Genomic DNA, 13,292 nt, shown 5'->3' with positions numbered 1-13,292 from the left:
GCACTTCCACCAGGGCAGGGGTGGCTAACACAGGGCCAGGAGGGGGCAGGAAGTGCCCTGAAGGCAGAGCCCCCAGCCCTGGCTTGCAGTGGACCCAGGGGGTCAAGGATGACTCCCTGGTTTGGGCTGGAGCAGCTGGGTGGGCAGTGATGCCATTTTCTGAGGTGGGGACAGCTGGGAGCTCGAGAGTTATGCTGTGGTCCTGCCAAGTTTGAAATGCCTGTCAGGCAGCCATGCAGAGCCATCCAGAGCTCCAGGGGGGTTCCAGAGGCACCCCCAGAGGCAGCTTTAAAAATAATCATGGGACCAGATGCAACCACCAGGAGACACACTAGAGCGGGAGCAGAAAAGCCATCAAAGGGGGCAGGAGGGTCGGGCAGCCAGCGGCACGGGGGCAGAGAAGAGCCTTTCCAGAAATGTGCCACCCAGACCTTCCGTAGCGCCATCAGTGTCCCGGTGCCTGCGATCCCCAGGGAGCCTTGGTGCCCTCTCCTCCTCATTGCCACCCCTTTGCCTGCCCCCCACACCCTCCCCAGCCGTCCCCTCTGACCTGTGGTCCCTGGAGAGCGCTGCCTGGCAGCAGGCTCAGCTGTCGGCCCCTGTCATGGAGACGGCAGCAGCTGCAGGCGACGGGCATTTGTGACCGTTTGTCAGAACGCTCCTTCCTCCCCGGTCTGCCCTTCTGGAACATTTCTATCCCATGGCCCTGGAGACGGGGCTCGTCCAGGGCTGGGAGGACCCAGAGGGGACAGGAAGTGCTGTCTGTGCTCTGCCGAAGGGCCAGGCTTTCTCCTGGGAGCTGGCTGTCGCCTCACTTGTGTTACCACTGAGTTACCCAATCAGGGTCCCATTCGCTGCACACTGTGCACCCCACACAACTGCCCTCTGCGTAGCCCCCATTGTACGGGGAGCTACTGCCTCTGGTTGGGAGGTAGAGACATTGCTGCGTAGACGGGGTCACACAGTTGGTCAGGAGCACCAAGCTCTGGGACCTTTGCCCACCCCACCCCCAACACCTCCACCCACAGGCAAGCTGGGGAGCCCCCAGGCATTGGCAGAGCCCTGGGAGCCTACTCTTCCGATACATCCCTCCCACCCCACCCCATCAGCAGCCCTGTTTCGATTTCTCTGGTGGCTTCTTGCCCAAGTCTGCTGGTTCCAGCTGGGCCTAGGCTGGAGCCTGCCTGTCCACTGTTAGCACTTCGTGGTTTGGGATTTTTCTGAGCCTGCGGGGGGAAGAATCTTCTCCAGCCTGGCCTCAAGGCATGGTTGGTATTTAGTGGAAAGCAGGAAATGAGCTCAGTGACCTGGGATGGACTGTGTCAGGCCTCGGGCCCTTACCCCCACCAGCCCCAGGCACGGTCTGTGGGCTTCCCTGGAGCAGAGACTGAGAGGCGGACAGATGGGAGACAGAGAGGGGGCACCCCCCCACCAACCACTCGCCCACCTCTGTGCCGCCCTCCCTGCTCTGCCTACCTGGATTCCCAACGGGGTCCTGCTCCTCATCCCCTCCAGGCCAGGCTCCATGGCACAGGATTTGAGGGGAAAAATCTGTCCTTGAGACCCACCTGTTACTGCTGACATCACCTTGGCCCAGGAACCCTGGAAAAACTGTTTCTCTTTATTCTCTGGGTTCTCTGTTTTCCTTTCTGTAAAACGGGAGCTCTTTCCATCAAGCCCAGGCCGCATTCCCCAAGACTCTCACTAGAGAAAGACGGTGGGGAGGAAAAGTAGCCCTGACTAATCCCATGACCTTGGTCAAGTCACCTCCCTGTGCCAGGCTGCCTCATCTGAGCAGCGAAGGTGGAACCCAGGCTGCCGTGGGGTTTGCGCATCCCTAGGTGCCACCCGACCCCGGCTCCTGCAGTGGCAGTGTGAACAACACACAGCTCCTGACCTCAGGGGCTCTTGGGAACAGCAGGAGATCCATACATAGGACTGGCGTGTGTGGAATGTGTCAGGTGACGATGAGCCCCATGCAGAAGAGTCAAGCTGGGAAGGGGGCAGAGGTGCCATGGTAAAGGGGAGATAGGCCAGCAGCCGGAGAGGCCCTGCTGTTTCTGAGAACTTCGTCCTGGACTGTGGCACAGCTGGGGGATAGATACAGTCTGTGGGCTCTGGAGTCGCTGGGCCAAGGTGAGTGGTTTGGGGAGGCATGGAGCCACCCAGGAAAAAGCAGGGTTCCTTGGCATGTGAAAGACCAGGGAGAGTCCAAAGTTGAGGCGCAGAGATTTCCATAACTTTTGCTGTGCCCGCCTCCAGGCAGCTGTGCCTCCTGCTGAATGCTGAGAACATCTTCCACTCCATGGCAGACATCCTGCTCCGGGAGGAGGACCTCAAGTTCGCCTCGACCATGGTCCACACCCTCAACACCATCCTGCTCACCTCCACAGAGCTGTTCCAGCTGAGAAACCAGCTCAAGGACCTGAAGACTCTGGTACTGGCATCTAGGGGCGCAGTCCTGGGGCACAGTCCTGGTGCAGCAGGCGCTCCCTTGTCAGCCCACCCCTCAGCCCCAGGGCGTTCTCCGGGAGGAGCTGGGATGAGGCTGGAGAGCTCCCTGGTCCAGTGTAAAATACGCCGCCCCTGGGTGGGCTACATTAAGCAAAGCCGGAGTGACTCGCCCGTTCCCGGGGCAGCGCTGCTGCAGTCTCTGCCCACAGAAGGCCGTGTGCTCTGCTGGCGTCCATGTGCCCTCCCTGACCCATCAAAGGCTGTGCCCAGCCTGGCACTGCCCTCTTGCACACAGAGTGGATTCAGTTCTGAGCCTCTGTGGTGGACCCAATGGGGTAATACCTTCTGGGTCCTACCACCCCGTCAGGGTCAGGCCTGTGGCTTGTCACCCTGCCGAAGATCAGGGGTTACTGCTCTCTTCGCCTTCCTCCTCGGCCTGGCTATGCTCTCCCACAGCTAGACACGTGTGGCTCGAAAGGCACTCTGTCAGCAGCCAGGATGTCATGGTGTTGCCTGCCCAGGCTGTGGGTGAGGACATGCCCGGTCTGACCAGAGCCCAGGGAGGCACCCACCGTCCACCGTCCTGCTCTGGGGGCCTGGGCAAGGTCAGGCTCAACCAGGGATGGTGCTAAGCTGCAGACAGCCTCCAGGGTTTTGTTCCCCAATCTGGGCTGTAGCCACCACTTCCACACCCCCCATTTGCAGCCCAGACCCTTTCAGGGAGCCTCAAGGACAGCCAAGCCTGGTCTGAGGGCATCTGGGGCCAACAGGCCCGGAAAGATCTGGGACACACCCCTGCCTCCTTCCTGTGGTTCCTGTCAGACATTCGCATAGGCCTTAAGAATTTTCCTCAGGGCAGGGGCTCCCCCAAATGTGGACTCAACTCCTGGGCCGGGTTCCGAGGGCAAGGTGGGCCCCAGGAGGGAGGGGATGTGGTGTGTGAGGGAGAAGAGTGTGCTGCAGGGAACACCCTTCCTCCCCGAAGTCTGCACCCTCCTCACACCCCCCGCCCTCGGCCACAGGGTCCTAGAGAGGACAGCGACTGTCATTTGCTGAGAGCAGATATGCCAGCATAGAGGGCAGGCTCACTCCCCACTGGGCCCTGTCGCTACCACCGCGTGGCCATGTGGGACCAGGAGTAATGACAGGGTCTGAGAAGGAGTTGTCAGCGTTTCCTTTGTGACAGACAGCATGATCCCAGCTGGGCTGCCAAACAGCTCAGGGTGCTGAGCTGGCTCCTGGCTCCAGAAGGGTTCTTCCCTCTGAGGTCCCCATGGGACCCCGGGCGGGGAGGAGCAGGGGCTCTGTTAACTGCTTGCACCTCTCCTCAGGAGAGCCAGGACCTGTTCTGCTGCCTGTACCGCTCCTGGTGCCACAACCCCGTCACCACAGTGTCTCTCTGCTTCCTCACCCAGAACTACCGGCACGCCTACGACCTCATCCAGAAGTTGTATCCTTCACTCTCACTGTTCTTCAGTCCAGCCGCTGAAGGACAGGTGCTCCCTTCCTGCCCAGGGGTGGGGTGGGCCCCACTGCCATTCTCCTGCCCGTGCCCGTGCCTGCCCCAGGCCTGTGACGTCAGGACCTGGTGGGTGCCCTGAGGGATGTATTTGGGCAGCACACAGGGTCATCTGGGACCTTGTGGAGGGGACCTGGCCCTGGAGAAAGCGCGGAGGCTGGTGATCGGGGCTGAGCGGACCATCTGGGTGCACTGCTCACAGCAGATTGGCCGGCCCGAGCTGGGAGCAGGTGAGAGAGAGGCCTGGGAGAGGCCAGGAGGCAGCTGGGCTGGAGCTGAGCGTTGGTGGTGCTGGTGAGGAGCTCAAGGACCTTCAGAACAAGAGCCAGCAGGCTCAGCGGGTGGCACAGTGGGGAGAAGCAGGCTGGACGGGAGGCCTCAGGAAGAGGGCAGTCCCCCTCCCCCAAGCCCACCTCATGGTCTGCCTCAGTGAAAGGCACCCATGGTCAGATTTTGTTTAAAACACTGTAAAGCAAACCAGCCTCCCCTGGAGATACCTGGCGGGTGCCCTGGAGTGGAGAGCTACTTAGGTCCAATTGGTCTCCTTCCTGATGGACCTGGAGTTGGGGGTAAGGAAGGAAAGGTCAGCTGTGGCCTTGCCTGGCTCCCTCCAGGCACTGCTCTCCTTCCACAACCTAGATTTGCTTCTCACGGTCATTGGTGTGACCCAGGGACCACAGGCACACATGAGCCGTAGCGTTGACCTTGGCCGGGCCGATGGCATCCACTCAGGCTGGAGCAGCACCTTTCCTGCCCAGCCCTCCCCCACAGGCTGCAGGGCCCTGATAAGAGCCTTTCAGAGCCCAGAATCGCAGGGGAGAGAGCTGCCAGAACAGACCTGAGTGCCCGTGCAGGGGGACAGCTGTGCCGCTTTTCATTGAGGGGCACAAAGGCAGAGAGGAGAATAGGCTAATGTCCTTCGTATGCAGACTCCAGCTGAGGCAGAAGCAGGCTCTGCGCCTCGGAAGCTGGACCCAGAGGAAGTAGGGTTGCTCTGAGCCTCTGGGCCAAGCCCCCAGGTCCCAGCTCTCGTTGCCCCCACCCCCAGCTGAGGCCCCTCAGAGACAGGCTGTCCTGGCCCAGTGGGCAGACTTTCCTTGACTGCCCACCCAGCGGGGACCTGGAGGTCACTGTGGATTTCCTCACGGAGGTTGACAAGCTGGTGCAGCTGATCGAGTGCCCCATCTTCACATGTAAGGGCCCTGCCTCTGGCCTCTGGCCAGACTGGAGGGAGGCAGGGGTGAAGCCACATTCAGAGAGGAGGGAGGAAGGGGGAGAGAGGGCCGTCACCCCAGGGATCCTCAGGAATGTCAAAAATGTAAGACTGGGGAGGACAGTCAGGGCTGAGGAGACCAGATGGAGCAGGGCTGGGGCACGTGGCATTGGAATGTGGGTCCTGCCCGTGGGCCTCATGGTGGGTTTTGTGGACACACCAGCACTGACAGCAAAACCCACCTGAAGGTGGATGCCACCCCTGCCAGGGAGAACTGGAGCAGTGCCGTCAGGACAGGTGGGCAGCTGTCCCACAGCTGTCCCGGCACCTCCCCCAAGCATGCCACCCTCTGCCCTGGCCCTTGGAAGCTGTGGACACCCTGGGCCCACCTGCAGGTGCTCCTGTGTGCCCAGGAGCCACACACTCCCCTCTCTGCTAAGCAGAGTTAGCATTTGCTGGGAGCTGGTGGGCAAGAGCTGCACACCCAGGGTGAATGTGCAAAAGTGGCAGCTGGCTGGGGCAAGCATAGCTCTCGGTGCCTCAGACATGGTGACCGGATGAAACTCATGTGCTTTCAATACTGTGGGGAAACCAGCCACCCAGGCCTCCTGCCCTCTGGCAGCAGCTCTGACCTGTCAGGCTGAGCCCACCAGCCTTCACCCTAGAGCCCAGTGGCAGACATAGGCACTGAGGGCTCCACTTCTGACTCCCATCCAGACAGAAGGCAGCGTCTGCAGATAGCCAGGCACCGTGCTGCTGGGTGCCTGGGAGACATGAAAGCAGAGGGAAACCTCCCAGTGGAGCACGCCTAAGCCTCAGGACCTCCCGGGGTAGCCAGGCACATGCTTCCCTAAAGTCAGATCCACCTGAGCCTAGAAAAGCCACAAGCATCTTCTCTCCAGTCCCAGGGCTTTGTTGGGGCAACCACAGCAGATGCACCCTGGTCCCGCCCAGCACCCATTCAACCTGGGCTGCCTAGACCCCACTGGTTGGTAGCTGGTTTGGCCCCAGAGCCCCAGCTTCCCCCACGGCTCAGACTCAGGCCCATGCTTCTGCTGGAGTTGCAAGGCTTGGGGACGACTGCTTAGGTCTCCACTGGGGGCTCCTGCCACCTAGGTCAAGGGGAGGGGCTGCAGGAGGCCCCTGCTTCCTGGCTTATCCTGGCCCCCAAGACCTGCTGCTCCCTCTCCCAGCATCAGCCCAGACCCTACACAGCTGCTGCCGGGTGGCATGGCTTCTCCTGAAGTGTGTCTCATCCTCCACAAAAGATGCCCCGGCTGGGCCCAGAGACGTGAGAAGGTAGAAGCCAGTGACTGTCGGAGGAGAGAGGGTGGGCCTGTATGGCTGGGATGGGTGCTGGGCAGGGCCAGGGGTTGTCTCCTCCCATCTGCTAGAGTGGTGGCAGGATGTATCTGAGGTGGATTCCAGAGTCTTTACCAGACACTCCTGGGCTTGGTGTGTGTTTAAGCCACACACGAAGGCGTCTTCCACCCTGCCCTGCCCCAGAGCTGCACTAATGCCGTCTTTCCAGCGGCCTGTTCACAGCCCTCTGGTGCTGGCACGTGCGGAGCAGCCAGGGGACTTGCCAGGGAGGCAGTGAGCATGGGGCAGGGGCCAGGCCCGGCAGCAGGTTGGACCTCACCAGGCTGAGATGACTGCTGGGGAGATCACATGGGCAGGTGGGCAGGTGGGAAGAAAGAACAATGGGATTATAGGGACAGCTAAGCACTGCTGGACGGGGACGGGAGTGCTGGCTGCTAAGGAGCCCCTGCCTTGTTCTGTGCCACGGCCACCTGGCTGGCCCTCTCCTGGCCACGCTAAGGTGCAGTGTGCGGCAGTGCCAGGCCCCTCACCCCGCCTCTGTCTCCCGCAGATCTGCGCCTGCAGTTGCTGGATGTGAAGAACAACCCGTACCTGATCAAGGCCCTCTACGGCCTGCTCATGCTGCTGCCCCAGAGCAGCGCCTTCCAGCTGCTCTCCCACCGGCTGCAGTGCGTGCCCAACCCCGAGCTGCTGCAGACCGAGTAAGTGGCAGCTGGGGCCTGCGCCCTCTGCCACCGAGCAAGGGCCGGTCCAGAGGGGCCTGGTGAGGAAGCGGTGCCTAAGGGGGCAGCTGAAGGTCTCCCTTGCCTGGGCATCACACCCCTCTGTCACCACAGACCATCTGTTCCAACGCCACTTGCCTGTGGGCCTCTCGTTTCCATATCAGAACACCTGGCTGGGGGATTCTGGGAGTAGATGGAAGGCAGTAGTGATACCTTCTCTAAGATCCAGGGTTGAGTTCATCTAAAAAATCAGAGGGCATGCTGGAGTCACCCCGACAGAGGTCCCTAGAGAGAAACCAGGAGGGCAAGAGTTTGTGCCCAGCCCAAGGTGGCAGATGGGCCAGACAGCTAGATAGGGCCTAATTCCAGTCCTCAGACGGTCCTCCCCTCCGCCTGTGGCAGAGGCTCAAACATGGGCCACTGAAGACCCTAGCATCATTGGGACCTTCCAGCCCCTCCTGGGCGGGTGGGAGGTAGGGTGCACCCGTGGCTGCTCTGCCTGGGTCCTTCCCCAGGAAGAACAGGTACTAGACACACCTCCACCAAGAGGCCCAGCATGGGCAGCTCTGGCAGGAGGGCTCCCGCCCAAACCCACTGCTGGCCCGGCCCCAGAGCCTGTTGGGCCTTGTCTATATTTGGTAACCCTTGGAGGCTTCGCCCCATCCACAGGCATTTGGCATCAGAGATGGAAAATTTCACTTGTCAGGTCGCCATGGAAACAAGCAGAGCCACTGAGAAGATTTACGCTGAATGGAGCGCGCCCAGCTCGCATCAGATGCCCTGTGTGTCTAGAATTCCCTCCCAGGCTGTTCAGGCCACTCAGCAGTCTTGAGATGGGCCTGCTGGGGACCCAGCCCCTGATCCGAGCCCCTGTGCCCTCCATGCTATTGAGCCCAGGCTCCCACCATCCCATCCACCTGGCCTGGTCTCTTTATAGGCTGGGTGTGGGCACCTGACTGGTGGTCTGCCCAGGCCAGCTGGAGGAGCCTGAGCCCTTGGCAAGAGTGGTCCCCAGACCAGGGCCTAGCTTCTGCCCACCATGATCCTCTCCCCCAACAGTAGCTCTTCAGGGTGGCAGTGCTAGGCACTATCCTCATAGTGCCACCTGGTAATCCCCCAGGGAGCAGGGAGCAGCCAAGGAGTTGGTTTTGCATTTGGGGAGAGGCCCTGAAGCCACACTGCTTTGCTGGCCTTGCCTCTACACCTTTCCAATACCTGATGGGTGTTTGGGTCACCCAGGCAGGCACTTAGGAAGGTACAGTGGGAGAGAAGGCGGCAGGTAGGCTGCTTCCCTGTGAACTCTGCCCTCCTCCATTTGGGGAACCAGCCTGCCTTCCTGGGGAAGGCCTCTAGGCCTTGGACCCTGTGCTGCTAAGGTCAAGTGCCTTCGAGCTCTGCCCACTACATCCCCTCCTCCTTTCTCAGAATCGATGGGCCCTCCCTGCACCCCAAGCCAGGGTAGAGCATGTCTGCAGAGGGAAGCTAGGAAAGTGACCATTCCTCCTGCGGTCAGCCAGGGAATTCTCGGGACAAGGGGTTGAGGTCTCTGGGTAGCGGAGCCTGCAGGTAAGGGGACAGTTCACAGGCCTGGATGAGGGTCTGGACTGAGCTCCAACCTCAGGCAAGCCCCATGCTGTCTGGATTTCTTCATCAGTAAATGAGCATTTGGACTGTGGTTGCTTGAGGTTCTGCCCAGTCTCCAGGGCTCTGGGTTCCCAGCCATCCTTAGCAGGGACCTAGCAGAGCTACCATGGATACAGGCAGGGAGTAAGAGGTGAGGAAGGGGCCTCAGGAACAGCTGGGGTAGGGGTCAGATTGCAGGGCCGGGCACAGAGGGCCAGCTTGCACCCTGGGGAGGGGACTGAGGACAGTCTCAGCCCTAGGAGGGGCAGGCAGCTGGAAGACAGCGTCAGGTTGCCTGACAGGCCTGCAAGCTGGGAACAGCGGAGGGAGTTTCGGCTGTCCTCGTCCCTCCCTCATTCTGTGTGCTCAGGCACCAGCAGGGCGGGGCACCCTGGCCCCCCTCGGGCTTCAGGGCCACTCCCCAAAGACCATCTTAGTAAAGCTGGAGGGATCCTGTGAAGGAAAGGCTGATGACACTCAGCAGCACTAGCCTGGTGACAGGTGCGTGGGTGGGGTGACAGGAGAGAGGACGGCTCTGGGTTCTGGAGTCCCCGCTCTGCTGCTGGCAGGTGTCCTCCAGTCACTCACTGCCTGAGGACTAAACATGAGACCGTGAAGGGCCGAGCAGTGGCTGCGCCCACTGTGCCAGCAGGGAGACGGGCCCTGGCCTCCATGCTCTGAGAATACCACCTCCCCACTCCCAAGACCTCAGGCCAGGAAGGGTCTACCTGCAGGGAGGCTGACTTCCTGGGGGCAAGAGTAATGGCTACCACAAGGGCCCAGAGAGCAAGGTGCAGCCCACTCCTCCTGACCCCATCCTTACTCTGGCCGCATCTTGGCATATCACCCTGGGTTTGCCATCCATTGCTGGCATCTCCACACAAACCTTTCATGTCACCTCCTCAGGACCAGTGCCTTGGCTCCCCAGGAGTTGAGGGAGCAGCATACAGACCCGTGGAGGCCCAGCGTCCAACAACACACTTCACTGTCATCTCCGTGGCCCCATGTTTACAGGCCTGGGTTGGGGCAGCATCTGGCCATTCCATGAAGATAGAAGTCTGAGCTCCAGGAGGTCTCTCAGCCTCCTCAGAAGCCCAGGTTTCTCTCTTGGGAGTTACTGTGACAGAGAGGTCCCTGCCCTGTTCCCAGGGGAGCTGAAAGCAGCTGCCAGAGCCCAGAATCCTGCCTGCAGTCTGGCCCCCTTAAAGCGGTCCCACTTTGTTGGTCTTCGTTAAATTCATGTGACCTAAGGCCCAGGAAAGCAGCAGCGCAGCAGCCAGCCAAGGTGTTGCAGGTGATTCGTCTTTAACAGGAAGGCAGGAAGGAACAGGCCCCAGGTGGCATCCTGACCATGGGAAGGGTTCACCCTGCCCCAGCAGCCTGGTGGATGGTCAGCCTGTCAGGCTCAGACCATTAGCTGCCTGTACCTCACCAGGAGCCAGGCTCACTGCTCGGGGGTTTGTTTGGGTGGAGTATTATTGTGTTTCCCCAAAATGAACTGAGCCCCTCGTGTGCCCCAGGCCTCAAGCTGCTGGGCCCTGGCTTGCCTCACCTCAGGGCAGTGTTGTAGCCGCAGTGGCTGCCCTCAGTTACCTATGCTGGGGCTGGGCACCAGGCTAAGGTCTGGAGGAATCCCTGCAACCAACTATTGGGTGGTTCCTGTGGCCAGCCCCCATTACAGATGAGGGAACATTGTACCTACCCAAGGTCAAATGGCCAGGAAGTGGTCGTGTGATCATTGGACATCTGTCTAGCTCCTGTAGTCAGCTGCTGCCCCGAACCCACCCGAACAGCCCAGAGCCTTCATGAGACCCGTTACCTAGAGCTCCAAGGGCCTCGGGCGCTGGAGGAGGAGTCCTGCCAGTCTGCACAGCTCTTCCCCAAGCCAGTGAGGTTAAGTGAAGGAGGAGCAGAGTCCATCAGGAGACTGCTGGAGGGAGGGTTAGGATGGGGCCTGCGGGGATCTAGTCCCCAAGGGCAAGCTAACACTGGGTTTGAAGGGGACAGCAGGGCTACTGTTTGCACAACCATAGGGAGCACCAGGCATGTTGTAACTGCACACACAGCCTGTGCTGCTGCACAGAGCAATTGGGGAGGTGGCAGCGATGGGTGTAGGAGCCGTCAGCATGCCCAGTGATGGGACCAGCTTTCCTACCCTGCAGGGAGTGCCTGCCGGCTTCTGGGCCCCAACACTCAAAAACAGATGTCCTGCCAAGTTGAGGGCTTAGTAGAGACCCTCTAGCCATCCCTCTTGTCCCTAACCCTGCTCCAGAAAAAGGGCCAGGCTGCCTCCCGCCACCCCCCATCCCTGGACCCTGTTCCAGGCCCCAGCTGGCTTCCTGGCTGGCTGCTAGCCCTGGCTTTCACCCCAAAGGGAGCCACTAGTAAACAGGAAATGCTTCCCAATGTGATGCCTGCTCTGGGCGCTGTTGCCAGCCCACAGGCTGGAGGCCATATCCAAGCAGCAGTGTTGGCTGATCTCACCAGCTGTGGGGGAGGGGGTGCTCACTGGGCTCCTCAACCCTTTGGGGCTGTTGAGGAAGGGTTGCTGAGCCTGAGGCAGACTTCTTGAGGTTGAGTTCCACCAGCTTCTGGCCATGCCCTCCTTTGTCTGGTGCTGCCCGCCTCCAGCAGCCCCCACATGTGCCAAGATATTGACACAGCCCTTCTGCTTCCTCTCCCCAGAGATAGTCTGAAGGCAGCCCCCAAGTCGCAGAAAACAGACTCCCCCAGCATCGACTATGCAGAGCTGCTGCAGCACTTTGAGAAGGTCCAGAAGAAACACCTGGAAATGAGGCACCAGCGGAGCGGGCGCAGTGATCACCTGGACCGAAGGGTTGTCCTCTGACAGGCCTGGCATGGAGAAGGGCCCAAGGAGTGTTCCATGGAGTACTTGGGATCTTCAGGCCCCTTCCCCACAGAGCCTGAGGACCTGCCTGGGGAGCAGGGCTGGCCCTGTCACTAGCCCAGGGATGAGGGAGGGGCAATGGAGGCTGCTCTGTCTATCCAAACTCCTCTCACAGCCCAGCCCCGGGACCTCCAGCACTGTCCAGCATTCAGATAGAGCTGGCTTCCCACCGGAGTGGGCCACAGCCTCAGATGCCACCTGTCCTCTGGAATAGGTCTCTCTAATACCTTCTTGTAAAAGAGCTTGACCTCCCCAGCCCACCAGAGTTCTGGCCTCATGCAGTGTGTGTAGACATACCTGTGTGCTCATAGGGGCCAGCACAGAGGTCCATATGAATAATACATCCCCTTCCCCAATAAAGAAATGACAGAAAACCTTCAACTGCACCTGCTTGCTCCTTCCCATCAGCATCTGCCCCTGCCTGATGCTGCAGCTGCCCCAGGGCCTTGCCACCTGTCCTGAAGACCTGGGTTCATGGTGGCCCCAAGGAGTACTAGCTGTGTTAGGAGAATCTGGGTACAACACACTCACTTGACAAGTGTGGGCCCTAGGGGACCCAGCTCTCAGCCCTAGAACCTGCCCCTTCCTGGAGAGCACTAAGCACTGGTCTCCTGGAACCCTGAAACCCCTCCCAGGCACCTAATCTGACTTTTCCATCCTGGCTGCTTCCAGGATAATGGGACATGTCTCCATTGCACAGATGAACTGAGCTCACCTCAGGAGCTTCTGATTGAAAGGGCATTGCACACGGTGGGATTCTACAGATCACTGGGAACGGGAAGGGAGGCCCAAACCAGAGCAAGGAGGGAGGGGGTTGCCCAGGTGCCCACCCCTTGATTTGGCTAAAGAAGCCTCACCTCACCACACCTGTAGGCCTCGGTCCCTCTTAACCCTCCCAGTTTGAGGAGCCTCAGATTGGTTTAGCAGCTCAGAGCCCCAGCCTCGGGGGTGGATTTACAGTCCGAGTCGCCGAGTCGGGCTGCACTGGCTGGCTCTGGCCCACGTGCACACATGTGCGTGCACACACGTGTGCCCAGGCATCAGGGCGGGACGCGGCACACTTCTGCCCTACTGGTCCGACATGGTCCCCACCCCAAGAAAGGAGGTTGCCCGAGGACCAGGACACCACTCCCAAAAGCCAGGCACGCCATCCAGGTGGCATCCGTGCGCCGCTCGGAAAAGGAGCCCAAGGACTTCTGGAGGAGGGTCGGAGCTCTTCGGTGCCTGGCATGAAATGCCCCAGGGCGGGCGGCCCTCGGGGCACCTCGCGCCCCTGCGGTGTGTGGGGGCGCCCCGTGGGATGTCCCCGAGGACGCAGCCCTCCGCGGGTCTGCGGAAAGCGCGGGAAGCCACGGGCGGGAGACCCGAGGCTGAAAGGCCGCGGAGAGCCCCTCACGCCGGGGCCGGTCCCTCCCCCGCAGGGCAGCCGGCAGGCCCCGCCCCAGCGCCGCCCCCGACCCGCCGTGGCGCCCGCGCCGCCAGCCCCGCTCGCCCGACCAGTCTGGCCGCGCTGGGCTCGGATTTCAAAGC

The 13,292-nt window shown here is 60.8% G+C and overlaps 1 protein-coding gene across 2 annotated transcripts in view; it reads left to right on the top strand.

Annotated features, from left to right (window-relative positions):
* VAC14 (VAC14 component of PIKFYVE complex) overlaps positions 1 to 12,143 on the top strand; it is a 98,283-nt gene extending 86,140 nt beyond the window's left edge. For both annotated transcript variants that reach the window (XM_036275122.1, XM_036275121.1), the window contains 5 exons: positions 2,263 to 2,437; positions 3,786 to 3,904; positions 5,087 to 5,166; positions 7,060 to 7,210; positions 11,540 to 12,143. In XM_036275122.1, coding sequence (XP_036131015.1) covers positions 2,263 to 2,437; positions 3,786 to 3,904; positions 5,087 to 5,166; positions 7,060 to 7,210; positions 11,540 to 11,702 — 688 coding nt within the window. In that variant the 3' untranslated portion in view covers positions 11,703 to 12,143. The remainder of the gene's footprint in view (positions 1 to 2,262; positions 2,438 to 3,785; positions 3,905 to 5,086; positions 5,167 to 7,059; positions 7,211 to 11,539) is intronic.
* The last annotated feature ends 1,149 nt before the right edge of the window (positions 12,144 to 13,292 follow it).

This window comes from Molossus molossus, unplaced genomic scaffold (assembly GCF_014108415.1).
Source record: "Molossus molossus isolate mMolMol1 unplaced genomic scaffold, mMolMol1.p scaffold_m16_p_21, whole genome shotgun sequence".
Lineage (NCBI taxonomy): Eukaryota > Metazoa > Chordata > Mammalia > Chiroptera > Molossidae > Molossus > Molossus molossus.
The sequence above is the reverse complement of the archived record's forward strand: the minus strand, read 5'-3'. Positions and strand labels throughout refer to the sequence as shown.